Raw genomic sequence first — 24,011 nt, 5'->3', positions numbered from 1 at the left:
ATGAAACTAAGGAGATCAGCTGGTCTATAACATAAATAAAAGAGGACTGCTTAAAGTTGGTTAGAAGCAGCTACCGATTTTTTTCTATATTTATTTAGTTCTATTTTATTTATTTATTTTTAACATCTTTACTGGAGTGTAATTGCTTTACAGTGGTGTGTTAGTTTCTGCTGTATAACAAATGAATCAGCTATACATGTACATATCTCCCCATATCTCCTCCCTCTTGCGTCTCCCTCCCTCCCACCCTCCCTATCCCACCCCTCTAGGGGGTCACAAAGCACCGAGCTGATCTCCCTGTGCTATGTGGCAGCTACTGATTTTTAGGGAAGGCTGCAGGAAGCCATCACCAAAGGGCCCGATCACAGCGGCTTTCCATCCACAGGAGGGAGAGAGGGAGAGAAGGAGGGAGAGGCACTGCTGCGGATGTAGCAAGCGGTTAGCAGCTGGGGGTCTTCACCTTTATCTCCTTGAAGAAGGAAGCAGTTTCGCCCTCGATAATTGGCTGCAGCAAAGGGCTTCTCCGCTTGCTGGAAGGGGAACCCTGCGACAGGCGTTAATAGGCAGGTTACACGGAGAACTTCTTTCCCCATCCCCTTCTGCCTCACAAGTATCTACTTCTGCCTTTTAACTACAGACTCGAACCCCTCCCCGCCAAGAAGTCCCAGGAAAACCAGACACAACTGAAGTTCTTGTCCAAGTTGCTGCTTCACTTCGGAGCTCTCCCCGACCCCCACCCACAGAGGCCACATGAAAGCGAGGACGGCACACGAGTATGTTAACCAAACACGCAGAAAAAACCTGAGGAGAAGCACCTGCCTCCCACCTTTCCTCCTAGTCACCATAACTTCCAGAAACTTCCAGAACAACTAATGATAACGTAAGCTCATCAAGCGATGCAAAGGCTATCAACAGAGGCTATACAGTCACCCCACTTAGGGACACTAAGGACCCCTGACTGGGGAATAAAAAGGACTTCTTAGATTTAATCCTTTTGTTGGTTAGTTTACTGATTTATTCTGTAGAAAACGTCTAGAAAGGTAGCTTTCTTCAAACACACCTGCCTGAGGTCTCTGGACCCTGCCCCATTAAATATGAACAAATATACTGTTAAAAGACATACAGAGACTGTATCTTGGGCCTAGAAATAAACAAGGAGATTTAAAGGAGGAACAGAAGAACCGCAGCTGAGAAGAACAGGCATTTCAGCAACAACAGAAAAGCGAGGCCGCGCCTGCGTACTACAAAGCCTACAGGCCAGCAGAGGAACCCTCAGGACCCCCGAGGTGGGCGCTGAAACAGAGGCAAAGGGTCCCCACGAGATGGACAGGGCAGAAACCCTGCCCTCGCAGCGGGGCTGGGATCGGCGGGGTGGGGGGCAGGCTGGCCAGCGCCCGAAAGGGTTTCCTCAAGCTGAGGGCCAGTCGCTGTTCCCTACTCCTGACAAAGTCCTAGTTCAGAGGCCAAAAGCAGTGGAGTCCAAGGGCGGTGGCCACTGAGCACAGTTCACAGTTGTTAGCTGTCCTTCCTTTTCTTCCACCTCACGCTTTCCTACATCCTCCAAAAAGAGGAGGGTCCCTCTCCTGACTGCCTTAGAAGCTCTCTCCCTGGATTTGATTCCAGCAGGGCTGATCCATCTCTTGGAGGTGGAGAGACTATTAACAGAGTCCGCTAAGACTCTTTGTAGCGGGGCCCTGCGGAGGGCACAGCCCCGTCCTCTCGCTGCTCCGTCTCTGAGGAAAGCGTGGGAAAGCTGGCCCAGCATGTGTCAGATGGATGCATACGGCCAAGGCATATCCCCAAGAGGGAAAAAAAAATTTCTGTCGGCCTCAGATTTGCTCATTTTTGGCAAACGTAGCCTCAGAAGTCTTTGATAAATTATTCATCCCTCAAGCTTAGGGGCCATGGATATTAATGGCAGGTTCAACTATGAAAGACTATTCTTTCACGAGAAGGCAAGTTAGGGTCCGAATAATATAGCCAGGGCCCATTCAGCCAGGTAATCAACAACCAGGCCGTGGTGTACTCACAATGATGGGGATGGTGCTGGCTCGGGACAGGATCTGTTTGACCAGGCGGTACCTGTCGTACAGCGGTTTCATAACCTGCCGTTCATTCTTGCTCACCTGAAATGCAAGAACAGAAGAGCTGAGAAGCCTGCTCCTGGTGGCCAGACTGGCCAAGCACGCTCTGGGCCGAGAGAAAGTACAGGTGATGCAACTGAAGACTCACCAGTCTTACAAAATTTATTAAACTGATAACATGAATCAGTGAATATTTAAAATATCTACTTCAGGTGCAGATCATTGGCAATCACTCCCTCAGCAGTACTGCTTTTCTTCAATCAAAACTATGATCACTATTAATTATTAGTGTCCTATGTAAAACTCTTGAAGGTTGAGAGTTCCCAGATGATTATTTTCTAGGTCCAGGGAAGAAGAAAGCATGTGTTTCTATTATACTACTTACCATGCAGGTCTGCAATCATTTAAAAAAATATGTCTTTCTTCCCCCTGGAACTATTGTGTTTTTAGGGACAAATTCTGGCAAACAGTAGGCATTCAAGGAACATATGCCCATAGAATACATGGATTGATTCATCTCTGTGGCCCTAAAATCTGGCACAGGGCTCAAAAATGTTTACAGGACTGACTCTACAGGAAGTGGGGAGAAATCAAGCTCAAATACCTGGCATAGTATTTGAAGCCCTGCATTACCTGCTGCTTCTCATCCTCCTCCTCCTCCTAACTCAAGCTCCAGAGAGAAACTAGGTTGTGTCATACCTCCTTGTCTAGTTCCCTCTGTCCTGGAATGGCCTCCTCACTGCTCTTTGGTTGGGCAAATTCCAGATCAAGAGCCATCTCCCAGTCCTGTGCAGCCTTCTTCTGACATGCCCCATTCCGGGAGACCTGCTCATTCTCCCCTGCATGTCACCTACCACAACCTGTGCGTACCTTGTAATTCACACATGCTTTGCTATAGACAGAACGTTCGTGTCCACTCACTCCCCCGTCCCCACTCTAAATGCATATGTTGAAAAGGAATCCCTGACGTGACGGTATTTGGAAGTGGGGCCTTTGGAAGGCGATTAGGTCATAAGGATGGAGCCCTCACGAATGGGATTAGTTCCCTTATAAAAGAGACCCCAGAGAGATCCCTCACTCCTCCTGCCATGTGAGGTCAGCAAAAAGATAGCTGTCTATGAACTGGGAAGTGGGCCCTCACTAAACACCAGCACCTTAATCCTGGACTTCCAGCCTCCAGGACTGTAAATTTCTATCTTTTATAAGCCATCCAGTCTACGGTATTATAGCAGTCCTAATGGATGATATATTTTTATACTCTATAGTAACTATTTGTTGACACGTCTGTCTTCTCTTTAGACTATAAGCCCCTTGACACCAGGAGTGTGTGTTTTTGTACCCCTGGTAACTATTTCAGTGCCTGACATGATAAAAGTATTCCATAAATATCTGTAAAATGAGTGAATGAATATTTCAAATATAAATAGGTATGACAAATTCATAAATATGCATTTGTTTACTTAAATGCAGTAAGAGATGAAGTATCTTTGTTTCAAGTTTGCTGTTGGTCTTCTGCATTTTATTTCTACTGTACACATAAGGCAAGGGTTACAGAGGTAAGGAAGGGCAAACAGTATTCGTTTTGACAATTTCTCTTATGGGCATTGTGGGCCTTCAACTTTGAAGACAGGTCTAGATTATGCATGAATTGATTATCCTTTGTTGCCTTTTTTATTTGCCTTTCTCAAAGTGATCAACAATAAGTGAACTTCGGATAAACTTGATAGAATACTGCCATTATGCAAAGACATCTTGAAGATTTATCTTCTGTCACCAGCAATAACAATAATCACTTCTTTCTATCTCTTCCTGTTACCAAAATATCAAGAGGCGGCATTTTCTTGCTTTTACTATCTACCATATTAGAAGGAGGTTTAAATTTGGTATTTCATAAAAGATGACTGTCAGAACTGGAAGGGAACACAGGAATTATTTCATACAAAAAAAGAGTGAGAAGGGCTCCCCTGGTGGCACAGTGGTTGAGAATCTGCCTGCTAATGCAGGGGACACGGGTTCGAGCCCTGGTCTGGGAGGATCCCACATGCTGCGGAGCAATTAGGCCCGTGAGCCACAACTACTGAGCCTGAGCATCTGGAGCCTGTGCTCCGCAACAAGAGAGGCCGCGATAGTGAGAGGCCCGCACACCGCGATGAAGAGTGGCCCCCGCTTGCCACAACCAGAGAAAAGCCTTCGCACAGAAACGAAGACCCAACACAGCAAAAATAAATAAATAAATAAATAAATAAATAAATAAATAAATAAATAAATAAAATCCAGCCATTTCTTGAAGAAAAAAAAAAAGAGTGAGGGTAAAACCACAGGCATCACTACTACATACCTACCACAGTGGCTGACACGAAAGACAGACCGTGTCAAGTGTCGGAATGAACGCTGAGAAACTGGGACTATCTCTCAGTGCTGGCAAGGGTGGAACACTTTGGAAAACTATCTGGCAGTATCTCCTAAAGCTAAACATATGACTCATCAATTCCACTCTTAGGTATACACCAAACAAGTGTGGTCTTAAGTTCAACAAAAGACATTCACAAGAATGTTCATAACAGCACTATTTATATGAACCCCAAACTGGAAACCATCCATCTGCCCAACAGTAGAACAAATAAGTTCTGAAATTGACTACTACACAGCCATGAACATGAATGGACACAACTATATGCAACATCACGGATTAACCTCACAAAAATAAAGCCAAGGAAAACAAGCCAGACACCTAAGAATACATACTGTAAAGTTCTAATTGTACAAAGTTCAAAAATAAGCAAATCAAAGGTATAACGTTAGAAGTCAAGAGAATGGCTTTTGTTGGTGGGGTGGAAGGTCATGGTATTGACTGGAAGGGGACATGAGAAGGGCTTCCAGAGGGCAGGCCACATTTTATTTCTTGATCAGCATGTTGGTTACGTGGATTTGTCTACTTTGTGAAAATTCATCAACATATATATTTATAATTTAGGCTCTTTTCTGTATTCATGTTATACTTCAACAGAAGCTCAACAGGAGCCACGAATAAGTGTGTGGAATAGAAATAAATGACTTGTACAACCTCACATGTAAAATGACAAAATTTAGTACTGGAACACATGAAATAATTTTTTTTTTTTACTACAAGATGTATTCATTAAATGTATTGCAGATGAGATTAAGGTACATCCTAATTTTCAACCCATGACATGTGGTGAAATATTATGTAAGATAAACAACAGATGTTTAGTGACCAAAAGACGTGCGAAAAATAAAAGTAATAAGGAGCCAGTATTTCCCCATTGCAGACTAGCATCCTATTACTACATCTGACCGTAGAACAAAATGGGTTTGAACTACACGGGTCCACTTACACGCGGATTTTTTTCAATAGTAAATACTACATTACTACACGATCTACTACATGGTTGCATCCATGGATTCGGAACCTCAGATATGGTGGAACCATGGATACAGAGGGCCGGCTCTAAGTTATACTCAGATTTTCGACTATGCTGAGAGTTGAACAATGCCTAACTCCCGAATTATTCAAGGGTCAACTGTAGAAACATCTTTGGATTATAAAAGGAGACTTTGGATTTTGGAAGGAGACTTAATGCTAAAATCAGCGAGACATGGCAAATGTGACAGAATCAATTTCCTTCCTAACTCTTTGTTCGAAAACCAAATTTTCTAGTTAGAGTAGATGAAGAGGATAGCTGGCTTATATTTGGCTTGTAATGCGGATATTTAGATTTTCTATGACTTGCTCATTTTAAAAATGAATGACCCTCTGAACTAATCACCTGTGAGAGATCTGATAAAATCCAGTTTTTGACTATGGAGACTCAAAACTCAGCATGATTTTACCAAAGTTAATGTTGGCATTTGATGGAATTATCTAAACACCAAAAATATCCATGATCTTTAGGTCTGAGGTGGTGGAAAGACTACTACTTGATTTACACCAGGATCATTTCCATGATAAATGTCTGAAGCCAAAGGCTTGGAGATTCCAAAAGTCAATACAACTTTCACCCTTCGTAAAGCCAGGTCTTACGTAATTATCAGTGCTGGATTTGTGAGCAGAGCCAAAATCTAACCAAGAGTTAGAAAAACAAAGCAGCACCTTGGTTAACCTGTTAAAAAAAGGGCCGCTGATATTAAGTTGGACCATGGGCAAACTGTTCGGAAGTTTGACATCTCTTATTCTCGAGTCATCAGCTGCTCAGGGATTCCACTCCTAACCAAGAATAGCCCTTTGAATGAGCCAGTGAGGTTGAGTCTCGGTTTCTCGACTGGTAAACTGCAGAATTCAAATTAGAAAATCGTTATGATCCATAATTGCTTAAAAATGACTTTAGGCCAAGCTTATAGTATATTGTCTTTTCAACATACCTTCCCTCTTCTTGCTTTAAGCCTTTATTTAAATTTTCATTTAAGGGGCAGCTCTGAGTGGCTTTCAATGTGTGGAAGTAGGGTTAAGACTAAGATACACGTTTACATCCAAATCAAGACAGCATGAACATCTAGCTATGAAGATCTAATGGGTGAAGGCAGCACCTTCCACTCAATCTTGGCTTTTGATGGAAAGAAATCTTCATCTACTGGTCTCTTACTACCCTATTTGGTTGCTCTATAAGTCTCAGAAAAATATATCAAATCTCCTTAGTAAAACAAAAAATCGTCTGAATCTGTGTGTGGAGGGGTGTCTCTGAGTCATAAAACCACTAGTGGGAGAAGACAAATGAGATGCGTTCTTATAACGGCCGCATTCTTGGCCCGTTGATTCAGAAAACGGTGACCCTCTCTTCTTTACCATCAGGTAACAATGCTAGGCTGACTGGGCAAAGATCAGATCAAATAATCCCAAACAGCAGATAAACAAATGATAGTATTTATATGTGGCTTTAGAATTTGCATTTAAATTTGAACATGGTGCGTTTAGGGTCCTGTTAGTTCCCCGCTTTTTTAAACAAAAGATTAAAATATATCAATGAGAACCCAGAAGCTGTGAGCAAGCCACCCACTCTCTCCCCTCCACCATCATCGGGGTCTGTAAAGGAGGTAACACAGGGAGCTGCAACTGTCTGCTGGGCTTCTGTGACGTGGTCTTCTGATGAGACCCTCAAATGTTGAAAAGGACACACTTCAAGAATAATTCATAGGGAATTACGTGCCAGTGTGTAAATGAGCGTGTTTTTGTTTTCCTTACATGTGTAGGTCTGTCTGGAGGGTGTCCCGTTAGAGCAAACAGCCTTGTTAAAACATGTACAGAAGCAGCGCATGTGGCCTGTGATTCTGACTGTTAGTGTCCTTTTATATGAGAATCTGTAGACTCAGCAAAAAACCATCAGGCTCTAAGCATCTGCTTTTCTAAAAAACTCGGGGTTTGGAATGACGGTTTAGCTCTGGAAGTATATGTATGTTTCGTATGTATAAGTCCAGGGTCCGTGGCAACATCACAGATCTAAGAATGAAAAGTTCACTCTTTGATTTTCAGACTGGCCAGATATCAAGTGAACTCTGCTTTTCCTGAGGAGGCTGGAGTATCATGTTCCAGAGACAGGCAGAAAGCCCGACTCAGGAACAGGAATAAATGACCCTTGAACTTCCTAGAGCATTTGTCCCCTGCCCTGTGAGATGCTAGAATCCAGATCCTAGAAGTGTTCCTCTTTCATCTAAAAGAATGATGAAAGAAAGGACCATGAACTAATAGTTCATATTCGTAAAGATAAGAGTGCTAAAAAATGTGCATTTCTCCTGATTCAATCATTTAATAAGAAGTAGACAGCAGAAGGCAGAACATATAATTGTACCAGAAGTGCAACCTATCATTTACTGAGGAATCCCACCCACCTCTCCCCAAAGCCACTCTGCCCTACTTGCTCAATGCCAGACAGCCTACAGGTAAATGTGTGTGTGTGTGTGTGTGTGTGTGTGTGTGTGTGTGTGTGTGTGTGTGTGTAATGTCATTTCATCTCCATGGCAACCTATCACAGACATCTATTATGAAGACAAAACACTGAGGCTCTGACAGTTACCTAAGCAGCCGAGTCACGGAGCCGGAGTCAGCAGGGCGGAGGTTTGAATCTAGGTCTGCGGATCCTACCGCCTGCATGCTGCCACAGTCCAGGCGGAATGAGAGACTCTGTGCCCAACTCAGAGCAACAAGGACCATGGCACACAAACCCCTGCACTGACAGTAAGGTAAAGACTAGGATTCAGCTGAGAGATCTCGGGCCTCGGGCAAGGAAGTCTTTCAAGGAGTCTGTCAAGTCATAACCTGAATCCACACAATGGAAAGATGGAAGATACCTAAGTCCCACCTCCCTCATGGAGACCTGCCTGGTGGCCGTGAGGACAGCCCTTTAGTGGAGAAGGGGTTTCTCTCTGTTAGAAGAAGTTTAGTTCCATCTCTACAAGTTCTGAATACCCCAGAAGAGAAGGACCAAGTTTCACAATAAAGCAGAGCTCCAGAGCACTTACTACTTGGTTCAACGCCTTTAAAAAATCCAAAACAAAACTTGGCTTGAAACATGACCATTATCCCAGAGCACCAGTATTTTTCCACTGCAGGGACAGGCCAGCAAAATCAATCATCATCAGCTCCAGTTTTTTTTTTTTGTTTTTTGTTTTTAATTTAAACCTAATAAATTCAGAACCAAAATACCACGGAGGATCATTCAACAGATGGTTTATTGGGCACGTGCTCTGCGTCAGGTCTTGTGCTAGGTGCTGAGGACCAGGTCCACCATTAGGTAAACAAAACCCAGAATCCCTGCCCTCACAGATCTGAGAGTCTAGTGCATTATTCTCCAAGTTTCTTTATCTAAAAGAGCATATTTTTGATGAACAAAAGACTCTCTCCATTACAAAGCTATGGCTGAGACTGGAAAAGAGATCTATGCACTTTGGTGGTATAAAAATCCATCTGTGAACATAAACTTCATGCTTCCTTACACCTGCTCGTAAGAACGTGTCTTGCTGGGTTCTTGACAACATTCTTAACAGAAGGTTACTAAGAGTCACTGACTAGGCGATCTGATTACGAGTTCCCTTAGGAACGGAGCAGAGGCCTGTCATGCTGCTCGCTCCCCCAGGACTAACAACAAACATTCAATAAACACTCTTGCTGAAAAACAAATTGCCTCAAATGCTTCCAAAGACATAGTTTGGATTCCTCACACTTTTGGTTCTGGATGGCAGCTGGAACTTCTCTACCCAGGTTGCAAACGGCATTGCAGAGAAACTGAATTTTAGGGCAGATCATTCTAGTTGAGCACCTTCCTTTGATGGCTAAGAATGCCTAGAGCCGGCGATGACAGCTTTATGGGGGCAGAAAGAGGGGCAGGCACGTCTCCCCCCTCTAGGGCTCTGTGCACCGATTTATATCCCCCTCCACCATTTTCCCCTCGAAGCAGGACACTAGTGACTACATTTTAGTTGCAAACTAATTTTTCTTTGGAGCTTTATTAAATTTAGCACCTCCTAGATAGTGGAACTCGTATCATTGGTTTAGCCTTCCGAAAGCTTACTTCTGGGGAAAATACAGAGTAATCCAAACATCAGGGAACCTCATCTGCAAAATACTGAACATAGAAGATCCACTTCTAAAGCCAGGTAATTTACCCCAATCAGCAAATTCCGTGCACTCACGTACCGGCCGTCCATGAATGCTTTCATAATATAACAGAGCTTTCTGCAGGGCCACTTTCTCATTAGCAATCTGGTCTTTGGTCATATCCTGTATAAACACAAGGATGGAAAATGAGAAAGGGGAAAACATTTGTGAATGTCCCGACTTCTTTATTTAGTTAAACAGATTTCCCACGGTGAGGTCAAAAAGAATGTTTATACAACAGCTCTCCCTAGCTCCATCCAAAGCTAGGAATTAGCTATTCCCGGTGTCTTATTGGAAACACAGACAGCACAGCAGAATCGTCACCTATGACTACGCCTATCTCCCATGCAGTGGGCAAAGGCACGTCGGATTGAGGTAAGCAAGGCTGCAAGGCACATGGGGCTTAGCTTATCGGCTCCGGCAATGACTACAGTTACAGGACACACATTCCCAAAGGCTTGTCTCTAATCCTCAGAGAGTCACCACGCTGTCTATTAACTGAAACAAGTCCATTCTGCAATCTGTACAACAGGGTTTCCTGCTTTCAGGCTGTAGTCCAAACCCAAAGTACCTGCGGTTAAAACACTCTGAGTTTGTTTTATCTGCTGCTTCTCTGGACGTCTCAGAGTGTGGGAGGTTTAAAAAGGTGTCGCTCTATCACCCTTCCCATTGGGACCCTGGGACATGCCCTGCCATCCTACCACACTGACTGGAGTGCTTTAGGGTTAGCAGTCGGCTCGGGGCCTGCACAGAATCACACCTTAATGTCCTCAGGACGGCTGGTTTCCACCCGCTTCTCCTGGAGCTTCCTTTGGATGGATTCCAGCGTGGCTTCGACGCTAGGCTTTAAGGCTTTATCTACCAGCTCTTGCTTTTTCTCATCTTCTTTCTCAAGTTGGGAGCCAAAACTCTTGGGGAGAGTATTGCTTCGCTGCCGCATCCTGGGGCTTAGGTCCTCTTCCGATATCTTCAGTTTGGACTCTAGGAGAAAAGATGTGGGGGTGGAGATGTATGGGAATTGACGTCTGCTGAACCCAGATTGTTTTTCTATGCTGTTAACGACTGCTTAGCCTTGTCTATTTTTCCCCAAGAAAGTATCTAATTATAATATTAGTCAAAATCCCTGGGTTATTGTGTTAAACCCAAGAAAAATGATAATGTCTTCCTGGATTATCTGGTATGATTTCCTAACCCTAATTCCTGAGAAAGTTTTAGTTCTTTAACAGCCATGCGTTAGCCACACCAACCTGTCTGCTGTTCTCAGAATGAGGCGGATGTCTTCCTACACTGATTCCCTTAGCGTTTACAGGTATTTGCAGATCTAGCGCCCAAGTGCTGGCCAACTTTTTCTGTATGACGTATATACCTCATTTTGGAATTATTTTCACTTTGTATTCTATTCTATCGTGTATATGACTCTGTGTCCCAAAGACAGCAAGCACCGCTTTGAGGGACAGGGACCAAATCCTTCTCATATCAATCTGTGTTCTGTGTCTTAATTCCATAGCAAATAAAGCCTTGGATTAAACAGGTGCTTCGAGTTGAAACCATCATCCTTATATCAGTGATTTAGGGAAGTAAAAAAAATGCTGCCAAATTTGCGTCTTAGCTGATCTGGGTTGCCCCGTGATTGAGGCCATGGGAAGACATGGAGAAAGTGTGCCCTGAAATACTTAGAGCCCTGGGAAGCAGCTCCAAGAAACTTGTCTTTCCTGGAATATTTTAGCAGTGAGTGGCCCGCAGCACGTGGTGAGATCACAGCTTCTGCACCTGGCTGGTTCTCTGGAGACCACACCATAGGTCTAGAACTTCACCTACCTTTAAGTTGTTTCCGGAATTTGGCAAGGTCATTTGTCCATTTCAGAACCTCTGGATTGGCGGCTTTGTCACTGTGGGAAGGCTGCGAAAAGGAAATCTTGAGTAAATGTTTTGGAATTGGGGCAGGAAAAAGAAGAGTTTGATCATCAGTTTGTTTTAAACAGGAAGGAAAATTTGAGTTCTACTGGAATAATAAATGAACTGTGATTAATCAGAGCTACTTCACAGTGGGATTCCATTATCCTTCTTTCTATCTGGTTGTTTATTTATTTTTTAATACTATCTGGTTATGTTTGATGCTTTCAAAGAATTCCTCAGAGGCAAAATTCTGGATTTTTATGATCATGGACTTCTATGAGGCCCATGGCCTCTTTTCCTTTATTTGTAGGGTTAGACCTGTCAGGCTAACAGGACAGAAAGCAGAGGGGTATATGATATTTTACACTACAACCACCACGAAAAATGCCTTTTTTTGCCACTCTTGTGAGAAATACTAAGGATAGAGCTGAGAGTAGAGTGAGGTCAGTACTAATAAAATTTTAGAAGATAATCTTGAATTATGTTTTAGGCAAACAAAATACTTCATTTAATGATTTTTTTCCCATCGCTGTTCACTGATCCATTTGCAAGACATTGAGGAAAGCATTCAATCCCTTTGTAAGGATATACCTGTGCAAGGAAAACGCTGATACATGATGTCTGGGGTTTATCAGGGTTTATTACCCAGTGTTTATTGCCTTTTTGTTTTGAGATTCCCTAGAAATTTCCCTTCACCTTTATCACTTCTCTGAGTTGTTGATGCTCAGATACATCACGTCAAGGGAGGCGGGGGACAGAGAGAAGCCGGTGAGGATGCACTCACCTTGTACTTCCGCTCTTCTTCAAATCTGTCTTCAAACTTCCGGATCTTCTTTTTAAGGCTCTGAATCCTTCGCGTGAGCTGGGCAGGTGTCAGGTCCTCTTGCTCATCGTCATAGGAGCCCAGGGAGGAGCTGCGTCGCCTGTGAGGGACACAGTGCGGGGTCAGCTTCCCTCGGAACAGTCACCGCCTGCTGGGAGGGGCTCGGGACGAGGGATGAGGCATGGGGAAGGCAGGGGTGGGTGGGGGTCGGGGGGACTGTCCAAACCGTGTTTATCCTCTCGAATAAAAGAAAGCTGACTGCTAACTCATTTTGTGAACCTGAGCTCTGCATGGCCTGCCTTTTCAACAGGTCCACTCTTCTCTAGCTCACCTTTACACTTGGCAAAGCTAGGACTGACATGTGCACAGTGGGCCTCACAGTTAAATAAGAGAGAGCTCTGGAAAGGAGGTGCTGATGGCGATTCAGCTGATGATGCTGTAGTTGGGCCACAGGTCAAGTGAAAAATTACAACAGAGCGTGTGTGCTAGGATGGAGAATTTCAAACGTGTTCCTCCATATACTTACGACTTAATTAAAAAAAATTACTAGCCATCAGCAACACGCCTAGGTCTTCTCATGTTACAGGGATGGTACGTTGCGCATCTGCAACATAAAGAAACATACCTCATGAAAGGATGGGAATTGGGGGGAGAAGGAGGCACTTCCGTGTCGTCCAGGTACTGCCTGCTCTGCCCGTAAGCGTAGAAGCGGGGAGAGAGCATGGGGTCGCTGTCCTCGTCCAGGAGCTGCCGAATCAGGCGCCCTGCCTGCGGGGAGAGGCGTGCTTCGTCAGCGTGCACACTCTCCTGCTGCCACGAGGAGAAAGCAGGGGTGGGCTCTGGAAAAGAACAAGGGTAAGAGGGCCAAATTGTTCTTTAGAGCACACTTGTTTTCTGAACGCCATCAGGAGGAACTGAATTTGGGAGGCACGGGAGGGTTTCACATTTTATTTATTTGTTTATTTTTTTTGTTTGGCTGCGCTGCACGGCTTACAGGTTCTTAGTTCCCCAACCAGAGATAGAACCCGTGCCCCCTGCAGTGGAAGCGCAGAGTTCTAACCACTGGACCACCGGGGAATTCCCAGTTTCACATTTTAGATGGAAGGCTGTAACTCGGGACACTATGCCCTGACCGGAATCAGCAAGTCTAACTGACAGCCATCATCTACCCCTCTGTCTCCATCCTCACTTGCCTTCAAAAGAGAATGTGCTAGGGCTGCCCTGAGGAACAGTGTGTGCTTCCAACTTCCCCCACAGATCACTGATGATAACTTCTCCATCTGAGGGTGTTATGGAAGAGAAACTCACATGTGCCTGGGAGGGAGGGGTTTGGCATCATGGCTGGACATCCCTCACTGAAACCACTAAGGAATCACATTAACCTTGTGAGACCCCGTCGGTTTAGGAGTTTACGCCCTCCACTGAGGTCATTCAATAAGCTGTTTTGTGTGCTTCTGCTTAGCATGTTAGGATTTAGCATGTTTAAAATACATGCTCTGTACTTGAAACTTTAGAGCCTTCTTAAGACTACAGTTAAAGTAAGACACATGCATAAAATTAGTCAAAAAAGAAAAAAAGAATGCCTTACAAAGGACAAATCAGTATGAATTATTTTAGACAACCTTGGGAAAAAAACAGACTTAGCACAAAATCCTGATTTGTCATTTTGGGAGGGAATAGGATGATATTTATTTCCTTTCACTGCAAGACCCACCACCTCAATGTATTTCTTTCCTCATTAAAAAAATCCTATCTGACATATTTTAAGGATAGATCTCAGACGATGTAGGGTATTTCATTTGTAATACTCTCCTTCATTAAAAAAAACAAAAAAAGATTACGCTTTAAATACACTTGTGGATATTGTGATTTACACAAGGCTGGAATTTGGCCATGATCTTAAATTCTGGGATCCCCACAGTTTGAATCATGGAACAATTGCTCCTTCAGCTATCAAAGTATTTCTAAAATCTACAAAATTATCTTAAACAAGTGCTTACTCAGTATTTTACTTCAAAAGATCATACTGTAATCACAGAACATTAAAGCTGGTTGAAACTTCATATATCATCTAACCTGGTGACTTTTCAAAGCTGGCTGCACATTAGGGTCACAGAGAGAAATATAAATAACTCCTAACGTACAGGTCCTCACACCACCCAATGAGGCAGAATTTTTAGGTGAGGGTCCATATATGTGTGAGACACACACACACAAACACATGCAAACACACACTCTCTAGAATGCTTCCCAAGTCTTCCAAAATGTAGTCAGGTTTGAGAACTACTGATTCAATCCAACAGATTACAGATAAGGACACTGAAACCCAAAGAATTCCAGAGCAAATACCTAATCAATGACAAGAGTTGGGTCTAGAAACTCAGTCTCCTACCCTCCAGGACAGTGCTTCAATTCAGAATGTGCCAGGTGCTTCAAGGACAAGGCTGACTGTCTTAAAAAAAATTTTAAAACCCCACAGTACAGTAGCAGAGTTAGGCACATTAATTTAAAAAAGTGAACCTCATGTGGAATGAGACCCACAGGTTCTCAAAATTTAAAGACAACCAAGTTATCTGGTAACACAGACGATACTATAAATACGTTGAAAAATGAAAGCATGTTAAAGACAGAGTCTTGCCTATGGAGTCTTAAAGAGTGGCAGGGAATATGCTGGTAGATAGACATGGTTAAAGCCGGAGACGAACAGGAGTTGTTTCATTGTTTGTACTGACGCTGTTGGCTGGCCCCCCCTAAGTGGCAGAGCTCAGATACGAGCAGCTCTGGAAATGCCAACAGGGAAGAGTGAAAATGGACTGAGAGGTGAGGGGGTATGAGGGAAGGAGAAGGTGGGTGGAAAGCAATTCCTAGAAAAATAACAAAAATGTAGTAGAAAGCTGCAGAAAATGGAACTATTAAACTGAGTGGATGACATCGTCTATTTCATGATATTTCATAAGACAGGAGTCATTTTCTATAAGGACTAAAAATCAATGGAACCAGGACAGGGAAAGGGTTAAGATGACTTGAACAGTAAAGCAGCAGGCCATCACCTCACTGCCAAGTGGCAAAGGAGCAAAACCCCTGGGGGAAGGGCTCGGTGGCTGGTGAGGACAGAGGGCATCGGCTACACAAAGTCTGATGTTGATGTTGGCATGGGCGTGCTGTCTACTTTGACGTTTCTCCTCATCAAAACTCAGCTTGAAAAGGTGTTACTTTAGGTCCTGAAGCCCTTTAATCTGTCTGAATCTAGCAGATATAACTCTTAAAAAATATTACAACTAATCTTTGCTTTGAGCTTGAACTCTGTGGTCTCTGTGCACCAAAATTTTTGCAAAAACAGTATGTGTTTGTGATCATTAACCAAACATGTCTCCGGTAAAAAATATACAGTGATCCTGAGTTAACTACAAAATACTAATCATGTGCTTGTTTGATGGTTTGTGACTAACATGGGGCCATCCCTCAGCCTGCCTTTTTGTTAACACAGCTGTCTTCTGGGGCTCCAGTCTTGACCCATCGCTTCACTGACAAGAAGACAAAATGTGTCATTTTCCTAGTGTCACCAGTGGTATATATAAAGTACATGGCTAAAGAAATTCTAGCTTATGGGTGACATTGTTTCTTGAATTCACTTTTTAAATTTTTACTTTTTACTGTATGATTCTGTTTATTTTATAATTGAAGTATAGTTGGTTTACAGTGTTGTGTTAATTTCAGGTGTACAGCAAGGTGATTCAGATATATATATGTATACATATATATATATATACACATACACACACATACACACATGTATATTCTTTTTCAGATTCTTTTCCATTATAGGTTATTATAAGATATTGAATATAGTTTCCTGTGCTATACAGAAGGTCCTAGTTGTTTATCTATTTTATTTATTCATTTGTTTGTTTATTTATTATTATTATTTTTTTAACATCTTTATAGGAATATAATTGCTTTACAATTGTTTACCTATTTTATATACAGTAGTTTGTATCTGTTAATCCCAAACTCCTAATTTATCCCTCCCCATCCCCTTTCTCCTTTGGTAACCATAAGGTTGTTTTCTATGTCTGTGAGTCTATTTCTGTTTTGTAAATAAGTTCATTTGTATCATTTTTCTAGATATCACATATTAGTGGTATCATATGACATTTGTCTTTCTCTGTCTGACTTAGTTCACTTGGTATGATAATGTCTAGGAAATTCACTTATTTAAAAATGAGAAATATAAGACCATTAAGAATTTCAACCTTATAAGCTGGGACAAAGTGAGAGAGTGGCATGGACTTATATATACTACCAAATGTAAAATAGCTAGTGGGATATATACTACCAAATGTAAAATAGCTAGCTAGCGGGAAGCAGCCGCATAGCACAGCGAGATCAGCTCAATGCTTTGTGACCACCTAGAGGGGTGGGATAGGGAGGGTGGGAGGGAGACGCAAGAGGGAGGGGATATGGAGATATATGTATACGTATAGCTGATTCACTTTGTTATACAGCAGAAACTAGCACACCATTGTAAAGCAATTATACTCCAATAAAGATGTTAAAAAAAAAAGAATTTCAACCTTAACAAAAGACATGTTTCATCATTAGCTGCAGATAGAACAGAAGTTTCTCACCTATGCAGTATGAAATGCTTAAATGATTTCTCTCTCCTTTTTCTCTCTTTCTTTAATTCTATACAGTCTTATAATTTAAGGCTCCTACTCCAAAGAGTTATATAATTACATGTAATACATAGTTCAATATAACTAACGAATCAGTAAGACCAACTATTCTTCTGTTTTAGTTTGAAGTGATCTAAGAATACAAGGCTATCTTATGTTTTCATAGTTGGCACTCAAACAGAATAACAAGAACAAACCGAGGACAACCCTGCAGTCCGTGATAGTATGTCCTGTGCATTACCTACCTGCTTAGAGAGCAAGTCTGAGACTGTGTTCACTGACCATTCCCAGCTGAGGGCTTGGGAAATATTTTATATTTTAATCAGTAATTCTAGAGCAATGAAACAGACAAGGATATTGCAAGACAATTATTCAAAGGAAAACAGAAAAGAGTGGAGGCTTCAAACTGGATTTTCATCTTAAAGGACCACATAAAACAAAAGCGTTTTCATATCTGGACCAGAATACCCTGGATACGGTGGTTTTGATCTTAGCCATGTGTCTGGTCACAAAGAACTCTGGACTTAAGTATGGCATGTCTATTAAAAATTAATCCACCCAGGTTAGCTGACATCACAGCAGGTCAGAAATAACAGAGATAAAAGCTGTATGCTTGCTACCTAAGTAATAAAAAAGAAGAGATCCTGGGGGAGTTCCAGTTCAGACACTACAGCACACATGGAAATAATGGAGATTCACTGCAGGAAGAGGGAATACAACTCTGACTAATGCTAACGTGATCACTGGGATACATATACGTGATCACTGGGACATCACAGCTGATCTCTCTGCTTAGCTGGCTGGATCCATTTACTACACAAAGAAAACTGACTACTGATGATTTATCTCTAAGAAATCTGCACAGAATTAAGGGAGCTGATGTTTTCCGTGTCTCATTACCACCTATGTGTATGCTATTTAGAGTCATTCCTACTTGTCATGATGTCACACTGTCTTCCCAGGAGGCTACTCAGCAGCCCTGGAGGTCCCTGTACATCCCAGATACAGAAACATGGAAGCCCCACTGGTGAGGAGTCTTCACTGGGGGAATCCTTTCATAAAATTTTCCTTAGAATTCCAAAATTTAATCTTAGAACAATGCCTGTCCTATTAAATTGTTCCAATAGTCTCCCAAACTATCAGAGTTAGAGGGAAACTTAGCAGCCATCAATCCAAAATAACATCAACTAGGTCCATCCATGTTCTGCAAATGGCATTATTTTATTCTTTTTAATGGCCGAGTAATATTCCATTATATATATATGTACCACATCTTCTTTTTCCATTCCTCTGTCAATGGACATTTAGGTTGCCTCCATGTCTTGGCTATTGTAACTAGAGCTGCAATGAACATTGGGGTGCATGTTTGTCCTACTGAGTGAAGTAGGTCAGAGAGAGAAAGAGAAACATCGTATGATATCCCTTATATGAGGAATCTAAAACGGAATCTAAAAAGAAATGATACAAATGAACTTATTTATGAAACAGAAACAGACTCACAGACTTAGAGAACAAACTTATGGTTACTGGGGGGAAGGATGGGAGGAAGGTATAGTTAGGGAGTTTGGGATTGACATGTACACACTGCTGTATTTAAAATGAATAATCAACAAGGACCTACGGTATAGCACAGGGAACTCTGCTCAATGTTATGTGGCAGCCTGGCTGGGAGGGGAGTTTGGGGGAGAGTGGATACATGTATATGTATGGCTGAGTCCCCTTGCTGTGCACCTGAAACTATCACAACATTGTTAATCGGCTATATTCCAATAGAAAATAAAAAGTTATGGGGCTTCCCTGGTGGCGTAGTGGTTGAGAGTCTGCCTGCCAATGCAGGGGACACAGGTTCGTGCCCCGGTCCGGGAAAATCCCACATGCTGCGGAGCAGCTGGGCCCGTGAGCCATGGCCACTGAGCCTGTGCGTCTGGAGCCTGTGCTCTGCAACGGGAGAGGCCACAACAGTGAGAGGCCCGCGTACCGCAAAAAAAAAAAAAAAAAAAAAAGTTAAAACAAACAAAAAAACAACATCAACTAACACTCACTCAGTGCCCATCAAGTGACTGTGCTGAGTACTCTGCATATGTTAGCTCATTTAATCCTGCAAAAACATACTAAGTAGATACTACTATAGTTACTATACATTATTATGTACTGTGTCACCTATTACAAGATGGGGAAGCTGAGGCCAAAACTGAGACATGCTGACTACCTTGTCCACAAAGCTGGTTAAGTGGTAGAGCCATGATTTGAACTCTGGATGTGTCTGCCTCTTAACCTCATGGTCCACTTCCTGCCGTGATACTGAACTGGCATTGCTTAGAAAGAGGCATCCGGGTGGAAGTCAGGAGACTCAGTGATCTTGAATCATCATTTTGCCTCTTTTGGCCTCAGCTTTCTTAGCTGTATAATGGAAGGGCTCAACTGTAAGATCTTTAAGATCCCTTGCTTCTCTATCTTTTTTTTTAGAGAATTTCCTTTCTACAGTTAATTTTGATAAGCAGTAAGTGATGAATAAGATATCTGAAGTATTTTATGTCCTTTAAAAAATGTTCTTTAAAAGCTGATTTCACCAGGACAAATCTACTAGAGTAACCGAGTGTTTACATCTCAGTACTTCCACAAGGGGTATCCCCAAATCAACATGAATTGGCTGATTAGGAACATTCTAATTATGTAACTTTCAGGGACTTTAAATCACGAAGACTAGTTCATTTGATTTGTGTATTCATTTAATTTTGGAGAGTGGAAACCCTAGTAATAGTGAGGATGATGTTGCTGTCATGTGGACAGATCAAATAATGTGCCCTAATACACAGCTACACGTAGAGAAAAAACAAAGATCAAGCATATATTATTTACCTGTCAACAAGCACAACTAGACCCTGATCCTACATTCACTCTGAGAGGGTCCCACTCTATGTAGCCTATGGAACCTATTATCAGTTTCATTTTTCTTTTTAGTTCCCTGATACCATACACCCTAGAAGCCAGAGAACATCATTTCCATGTGGGAGCATACACGGCAGAGAGCAGTACCAGCAGGCTGATCATTAAGTACTGTCTCACCTGATATCCTGTGCATGAGAACGAACTATGGCTTGGGGATGGAGAATAAGCAAACCAAAAAGAGGGGGTTACACTACATGGTGGTCTGGAGACTAGTGACGGAGACCTATAGATGGACACTGGCTCATACGGTTTCGGTAACGACTCCTTTTGTTTATATATTTTGTTGCACTGGTTTCACATTCACAGTTTAAATTAGTGCAAAGTTAATTCCTTACTGGAAAGCCACCGTTTTGTTTCTTACTGAAGCTATAGAAAAAGGTGATATTTTAGTGACTGAACTGATGGCTCTCATCTTAGCCACGCTTTATGCAAAAATTCCTTTGACTATACGTACAGCTATATTACTGCTATAATGTAAAGTAGACATTTAAAATAAATGAATATATATATATAATATACTGAAAGCAGTAACCAAATGATCTAAACAGCCTTGAAATGAATCCACATAGATTTCTGAGATATGCAAGTTCAATGCCAAATGCAGTAATCGGCAAAAAAAAAAAAAAAGTTAAAGCAACTCATTTCATAAATTACATGGATAACACAATTCACATTCCCAAGCACAGTAAAATGTATTTCTTTCTCGCCATAAGCTTTAAAAATTTCATCTAGTTTTCCAATACAAAATATAATAAAATATTGGTCCCTTCATCTTATTTTTTATCTGGCAGAAAGTTCTTTACATTAAGTGATGAAATAGTTTTAAGGAAACAATAAGTTAGCTTTCACCCACTCTGGAGAGATTTTTCAGCTTTATATTTAGCCTCTTTAAGTGTGCTGGAAAAGACTATAAATTTATGATTAACCAAAGTAAAAATAATCCAACACCTGAGTCCACTTCAGTAGGAGGAGGAAGAATCTACCTTCCCCTTTCCTCAATAAATCATCAAGATAATATGGCCAATTTGAATTCTGCCCAAAAATCCTAGTTTTTATCTAGAGCTGTATGTTAATGATATGAGGAGACCATATTCTTGAAACCCAAATATAGCATTTATTTTGGCTACTGTTTTTGTTTTATTTGGGTGACAGTGGCTACCATGGGACTTTTTTTGGTGGGGTGGTAAGGTTGTTTTTAATGTATGAATTAAAAGCACACCTGATTATTTCAAAGTACACAAAAGAACAACAACAAACACTAGCCAGGAATGTATCACTTAAAAACAAAACAAAAAACCCTGAATTCTTCCCCCAGTGGACATATTATGAGCTGGGAAGATCTGACAAAATCTCAGATCCACTGCTTAATTACATGGGGAAAACAAAACAACACAACAACAAAAAGAACGGGAACATGTTTCTTAGATTGCAAAGAGGGAAAATTAGAATCAAAAAACAGTTTGATTTTGTTTCACTAAAGCCCGATGCAAGGAGGATCATGGGTGCTACTATTTTTCACCTTGTGATCTTTTTAGATCATCTTTTGGCCCTCCATCTAAGACCATTAACATAATGAATACTTTTTGGTTAAGAAGGGATGGGCAGAAGACAAGAAACTCAGGTGCTTTGGAAAAAGACTGATTTTTTTAATAGCTGTCATTCTCTGCTAAGTCATTGTGTTAAATCAGGCTGCTGTTCTGAACTCAGGAGCACAATCTCTCCCTCTCTGTAGCCTTCAAACACACAGACGGCCTAGAGGCAGATGGGCACTTATTTTGGACACACACTGATATGTTTGGATGCAGACACATGGAAAATGGAAGAACAGCAGCTGGAGAGAACTGCTGCAGGATCCTCCCTGCAACACAGTTCTGACGAGATGAGGACACCCTCTCCTTCCGCAGAAGTACATTTCTCACGTTTTTGTCAAAAATCTGTAGAAAAATCAATCTAAAGCCATGTATTACAGGCTTTCAAGAAGAAGCACTTTTATTCCGTGCTTTCTTGATAAGCAAATTCCTTATGTTGGCTAACCTGGATTTAAAAATTCTATCCATAAAAACAAACATAGACTCAAAGCAGATCAAAATAATCTTGAAAAATGGGGAAGAGACTTAATGAAGGAGGTGGATGGTGGGCACGTAGCAGGGGGAAGCAGTTACACTGACAGCAAACCCTAAATGCACACCAGTTCCCTATTACTCAGCTGGTACTCCTAGAGGGAAAAAGGCACTCACACAGCAGCACCCCTGGAGAGTCAAAATGAGGGAAAAAAAGAAAAAAAAGGACTGCAAGGTGACACTATAATAAAGGATAAGCACATTTTCTTTCATAGATTGCAGTTACTCTTGGCAACACTGAACGTGACACATTCCTGTGTCAGGGGAAGGATTTTCAGTCATTTAGAAATGTGGTTTACTTCTGCACACATAGCTCCCGCTCTCACCCACACATCCAACATGCTTCTCCTTTCTGCTAATTTACATACGCTTTTCCAATATTAAATCATCCAGACGACCTTACCTTCCCAGCTCTTCTCATCACACAGTGCAGTCAGGTCCAGCTCAGGCACTCCGGAGACAAAGCTCTCTTGCTGGTCATCAGCATTTGGAGTCCTCTGCAGCTTGCTGTCAGGTAGGCTGGGATGCTCCTGGATCTTCATGGTGGGGTCCTGCAATAACAGCACAACGTCCCCAGATCTCTACTGCTCATCAAAACCCCCAAACGTCCGCAGCAATTCCACTCCTGCTGGATGAAACCTCCCAAGCCACAGCTGCTGATGTCTCCGGCACGCAAACCGAAATCATAGCCCTGGATGCTAGCTGGCCACTTGCATGCAAAAAGCGACCAGCCATCTGCGCTCCTTTAACTTTGCTTCTGGAAGAAAGACAAGATGTTTTCCGAGGGCTGTTCTTCCTGATAACTGCTGGCAGCTGACAGTCTGGATGATTACTGACTGGGGCCAGGAAGGAGGGAAAAGGAGTTTGTGTTTCCTTAAAGGAGCATGGCTCTCCAGACTGTAAACAAAACCCCAAAACTCAGCTAGTGCTGTTGCCAAGGCTGTAGCAGCAACATGGTGTCTCCTGCACGCAGACTTCTTTGCCCCTTAGGTAAACAGTGCTGCAGGGCCAGGAGCAGAGGCTGTGTACACGTGTGCTCTCCTGCTGGCCCTGCAGGCTTAGATCAATTAAGCGGGGCTAGCTGCACATTCCCAGATTTCCTGTGGTTGTTTTTGCCTTGAGTGTGGGGAGAACAGACTATTTATGGAGGAGCTCTGGGTATGCACTGTTGCGCAAATTCAGACAGCAAGAGGGTCTGATATCGCAGCTAGCAGCTAAGCAGTAAGGAATACACACTCTGGAAATGAGCCAAAATTACACAGGGAGCACGACTTTTTTTTTTTTTTTTTAAGTAAAAAGGCAAGAGCTGGCAAGTCAGTGATGCATAATTTATATCTTACAAATATGCAACTGTGGCTTGTTTTCTTGGTTTTGTTTATTGGTGGCACGCACACCAGGCTAGGATGTCTGGGGGATGGGAAAACTCTTCCCCCAAAGGCTGCTATTTTAACTAAGTGATTTTATGTTTAAAAAACTGCATTGAAATTTAGCCTTCTTTACCTTGTCTTTTGGCATTGGGTAAACCCAACCACTGCCATACTCTCCTCTCTCATAAAATTATAAATAAAAGTGTTGCCTCAAAACACATTTCTCAAGTAGCACAGATCTGTACAAAAGATTTTCTGTGAGAATAACTGGAAATTTATTTTAGCAAATATACCATGATTAAATAAAAAAACAAAAACATCTGGAAATCATAAATGATTCTGTTAGTGTATGAGAAATATTCTTATGCTTAAAATAAAGCAGTACTAAGACTTCCACCTCCTTTTAATAGCTATTTACCCTACTTTGATATCACCAGGGGAATAGATAGGGTTTTACTACTATATTTCCATGAAATGAAGCATTCTCTTC

At 42.1% G+C, this 24,011-nt stretch overlaps 1 protein-coding gene across 1 annotated transcript in view; it reads right to left on the bottom strand.

The window, feature by feature from the left end:
- Positions 1-24,011, bottom strand: part of FAM13A (family with sequence similarity 13 member A) — a gene marked incomplete at both ends in the record, with an annotated part of 327,001 nt that overhangs the window by 9,039 nt on the left and 293,951 nt on the right. Inside the window, 8 exon segments of the mRNA XM_079717737.1 lie at positions 461-544; positions 2,031-2,126; positions 9,730-9,813; positions 10,451-10,671; positions 11,509-11,590; positions 12,371-12,509; positions 13,035-13,248; positions 22,558-22,705. Coding sequence (XP_079573863.1) covers positions 461-544; positions 2,031-2,126; positions 9,730-9,813; positions 10,451-10,671; positions 11,509-11,590; positions 12,371-12,509; positions 13,035-13,248; positions 22,558-22,705 — 1,068 coding nt within the window.

Source organism: Hyperoodon ampullatus, assembly GCF_949752795.1.
Source record: "Hyperoodon ampullatus genome assembly, chromosome: 1".
In the NCBI taxonomy this organism is placed as follows: domain Eukaryota; kingdom Metazoa; phylum Chordata; class Mammalia; order Artiodactyla; family Ziphiidae; genus Hyperoodon; species Hyperoodon ampullatus.
Note: the sequence above shows the minus strand (reverse complement) of the source record. Positions and strands in the feature narration are given on the sequence as shown.